Source organism: Suricata suricatta, chromosome 3, assembly GCF_006229205.1.
Source record: "Suricata suricatta isolate VVHF042 chromosome 3, meerkat_22Aug2017_6uvM2_HiC, whole genome shotgun sequence".
Taxonomy (NCBI): domain Eukaryota; kingdom Metazoa; phylum Chordata; class Mammalia; order Carnivora; family Herpestidae; genus Suricata; species Suricata suricatta.
In genome coordinates this window covers 175,153,981-175,157,421 of record NC_043702.1, presented here as the reverse complement: position 1 = coordinate 175,157,421, position 3,441 = coordinate 175,153,981, and the positions used below count along the sequence as shown (strand labels likewise).

The 3,441-nt window shown below is 65.0% G+C and overlaps 1 protein-coding gene across 3 annotated transcripts in view; it reads left to right on the top strand.

Annotated features, from left to right (window-relative positions):
- IL6R (interleukin 6 receptor) overlaps positions 1 to 3,441 on the top strand; it is a 17,303-nt gene that overhangs the window by 8,673 nt on the left and 5,189 nt on the right. For all 3 annotated transcript variants that reach the window (XM_029936070.1, XM_029936068.1, XM_029936069.1), the window contains exons 7-8: positions 834 to 903; positions 3,302 to 3,395. In XM_029936070.1, coding sequence (XP_029791930.1) covers positions 834 to 903; positions 3,302 to 3,395 — 164 coding nt within the window. The remainder of the gene's footprint in view (positions 1 to 833; positions 904 to 3,301; positions 3,396 to 3,441) is intronic.

Below are 3,441 nucleotides of genomic sequence, written 5' to 3'. Positions count from 1 at the left end.
GCGCCCGCCCCCGGGCAGAACGCCCCGGGCTCGTGGCTGCGGCCTGGCCTCCGAGCCCAGAGGCACCGCGGGCAGCTGAGCTCGGGGCTCGGACCCAGCGCGTCCGAGCGCTTCCTCTGTGGGCTCGGGTGTCATAATTTTCTAGAAAGAGGATTACCTCTGAAGCCGCCTAGCAGATCTTTGGGTAATCCAATTTCCCCTCCAGCTGCACGTCCTCCTGTGCTCCTTAATCCCCTCGGGCCAGCTAGGCTGGGAAGTGGGGCACCCCGGCTTCCGCGTGGTCGACGGGGGCTGCCCAGGCCCCAGCAGAAGGTTCTGGTGCAGCCTGTGCTGGGGGTGGCGGTGGGGGGGAGCGCTGGCTGAGAGCCCCCCAGACGTGAGCCAGGGTTCAGTGCGAAGGTGGCGCCTGCGCGGGAGTGGAGGTCCCTGGAGGGCACGGATGCCCACGTGGGTTACAGGGTTTGTCCAGGGTCCCGGATTCTGGCCCGTGGATTTCCCAGGAGATGGCGGCACCTGTGCCCTGGCGTGGGAGGGGGGGACAGTGCTGCGGAAGCCTGTCCGTGGAGTCTCCGCTGGGAGAGGTCTGTGCCCCAGGATGTGGGGAGAGGCAGCCGGGGTGAGTCCTGCCTGGAGTAGGCCAGGTACAGGCACAAATAATGCGAATCGCGGTGCGGTCGTGGAGAGGCACAGGTCAGAAGCAGAGAGGCCCCTGAGACAGAGGGGAGGTCGCCATGGAAGGGCCGGGGAGGGGGCGGGGGGCCTGAGGCCGAGGCACTGGCCCCGGCTGCTGGTGGCATCTGCAGAAACCCGCTCACAGGGGACCTCTGTCTTAGGCACTGACCACCAGCGGAGACACTGAAATTATTCTCTTGCAAGATTCTGTGAACGCAACCAGCCTCCCAGGTAAGGACTGGGTATGTTTTTGGTTTTGTTTTGTTTTTAAACATTTTTATTTATTATTGAGAGACAGAGCATGAGCGAGAGTGGGGCAGAGAGAGGGAGACACAGAATCTGAAGCAGGCTCCAGGCTCTGGGCTGTCAGCACAGAGCCCGATGCGGAGCTTGAACTCAAGAATGGTGAGATCATGACCTGAGCCCCCAGGCGCCCCAGGACTGGGCGTGGGTACGCTCCCGTGACTCAGGGGCACAGAGGACTTCTCTCCATCATGTCCTTTCTAATCCGAAGTCTCAGCAGACCTGCTGCCCCAGGAGACCGGTGGTGACCCCAGGAACGGCACAGATCAGTGATGGGTGGAGTTTGGGAAGGAATGCAGGCTGCAGGAGCTTTCGGGGGGCCTCAACTTCCTGCTGCCGCCTCTGTGTGCTCGCTGCACCGGGACAGCCAGCGCCAGGAGGGCCCCGGGGCCACCGTAAGCACGGGGCTCCTGGCGTGCAGGCCCGAGCCTCCGCGGCCGAGCAGCGCCGTCCGACAGCTCCTGGCTCTGTGCGAGGCCCTTCCCCGGGCAGAGTCCTGTCTGCACCTGATGCTGGCGGCCCGGGCAGCCCCATCCTGGTGGCAGGCCCTGCCTTAGTGCACCTGGGATGGACCTGCTGACTCCCTGGGGTGCGCCCTGTGCAGCTGGGGGCTGGGGGGAGGGGCTCCTCCAGCCCCGTTCCCGGGAAGGCCCGTAGGTCCGTGGCCCAGGCTCCCTGCTCGGCGCCCGGTGCGCGTGTGCACTTGGTTTGACACTCACTGGACATCTCTCAGTTACGCGGGACCCTTGATGCCTCCTGCCGCTTCCAGCCCCAGTCTGTTCTTTTCCATCCTCCGCTGGGTAACTGTCGCCAATTCTCTGGGCCACTCGCTGGGGGAGGGGGGGTTGGGCATGCCCCCTCTTCTGCCCGCCCCACATCCAGTCCCTCAGCCCTGCTGTTCCCAGAGTGTCCCCTCGGCCACTGCTGCCTCTCCTCCCGCAGGACTTCAGGAGTTGGTGCGCTTGCCTGGCTCCCCCTCCTAACCCCCGACAGACCGACAGACGGGCAGCCGGAGGGACCGTCCACTCCCTGTCGCTCACTCTGTGCTCACGTTCTCTACCGCGGGGCCTTTGCACCCACTGCTTACCCTGCCTGCGCGCCTGTCCCCTGGGCTGGCCACCGCCCTGGCGGAGCAGCCCTCTGCTCAGAGCCCCCTGCTAGGGGGCTTGTGCCAGCCTCCCCATCCGCCGGACCCCCGCCCCACCGTCACTCCCTGACCTTCTTCTGCTTTACTTTTCATTGTTGCCCTCGGGCCTGTTAAGGTCACGGGACGTGTTTATTGATTTGTCTCTCTGTTGATTAGAATGTAAGATCCAGGAAGGCGGGAGCTTTTCTGTCGTCCTGTATTCTGTGGCTTAGAACAAAGCCTCCTACCGGTAGATGGTCAATAACTATTGTTGGATGAGGGAAGGAACAAATATTAAAGACGGTGAAGTATTAGTCCGTACTGCCGGTTAGACGGCCATCTCCGCCGGGCTCGGGCGCTGGTCCTGCAGCCTGGACTCCTGAGAGGCGCGTCCAGCGGCGCTCGGAGTGTTGAGTGTCAGGTGGCATCACCACCCGTGGTGGACCCGCCTGGCGGAGCCTGGACTCAGCACCGGCTCTGGCGGCTGCTCGTGAGCTGGTTTGTTCTTTCGGTCGCCAGAGAGCCTGCTCTGGGCTGGCTCCGCGTGAGTGGCAGGGTTGACAGTGGGAAGGATGGATACCGGTGGCCCCACTGCAGGGGCTCAGTCTAGAGACGGAGCTGGAGAGGCACCCCAGGGGCGCCTGGAGCGGGGTCTCTCTACCAAGGAAACGGCACCGCCTCTCGTGAGGCCCCGTCTGGTGGGGCCTGGACAGCTCAGGTGGGAGGAGCGCTCTGGGAGGGAAGGAGGAGCCCCGGGGGAGCCCCGGGAGTGGGAGCATGGCACGCGAGGGGCAGAGGAGGCCCACGTGGCTGCGGCTTGAGGACCACGTGGGGTGACAGACGACACCCCATGGAGAAAGTTTGATTTAACCTGCTTCAGCCCCTGCCGTCGACGGGGTCCCCAAAGCCTCCACAGAGTCCCTAGAGCCTCTGGGTCTTGCACCCCCTGTGCCCAGGGGACAGGCCCAAGGCCTCTGGCAAAGCTGTCCCGACAGTGAGTGGATGTCCGTGGCTCCAGGCGCCTCTCTTCCCAGGGCTGGGGTCCTGGGGTCCCGGTGTGCTGGGCGGAGAGCCGGCTGTGGCCGGGAAGCCAGCCAGCTAGCAGGGCAGGCCTCCGGGGGAGGGACCTCCGAGCCTTGTTGGCACCGCCCTGGGTGTCCTCTTCCTGCTCCTTCCCTCCTCCATTCTCCTGTCTCCTAGTGCACAACTCCTCTGCGGTGCCGCTGCCCGCCTTCCTGGTGGCCGGAGGAAGCCTGGCCTTGGGGACCCTCCTGTGCGTGGGCCTGGTCCTGAGGTGAGTGGGTCGGGGGGCGGCCTCCCTCTCCCCTCCCCTCCCCCCC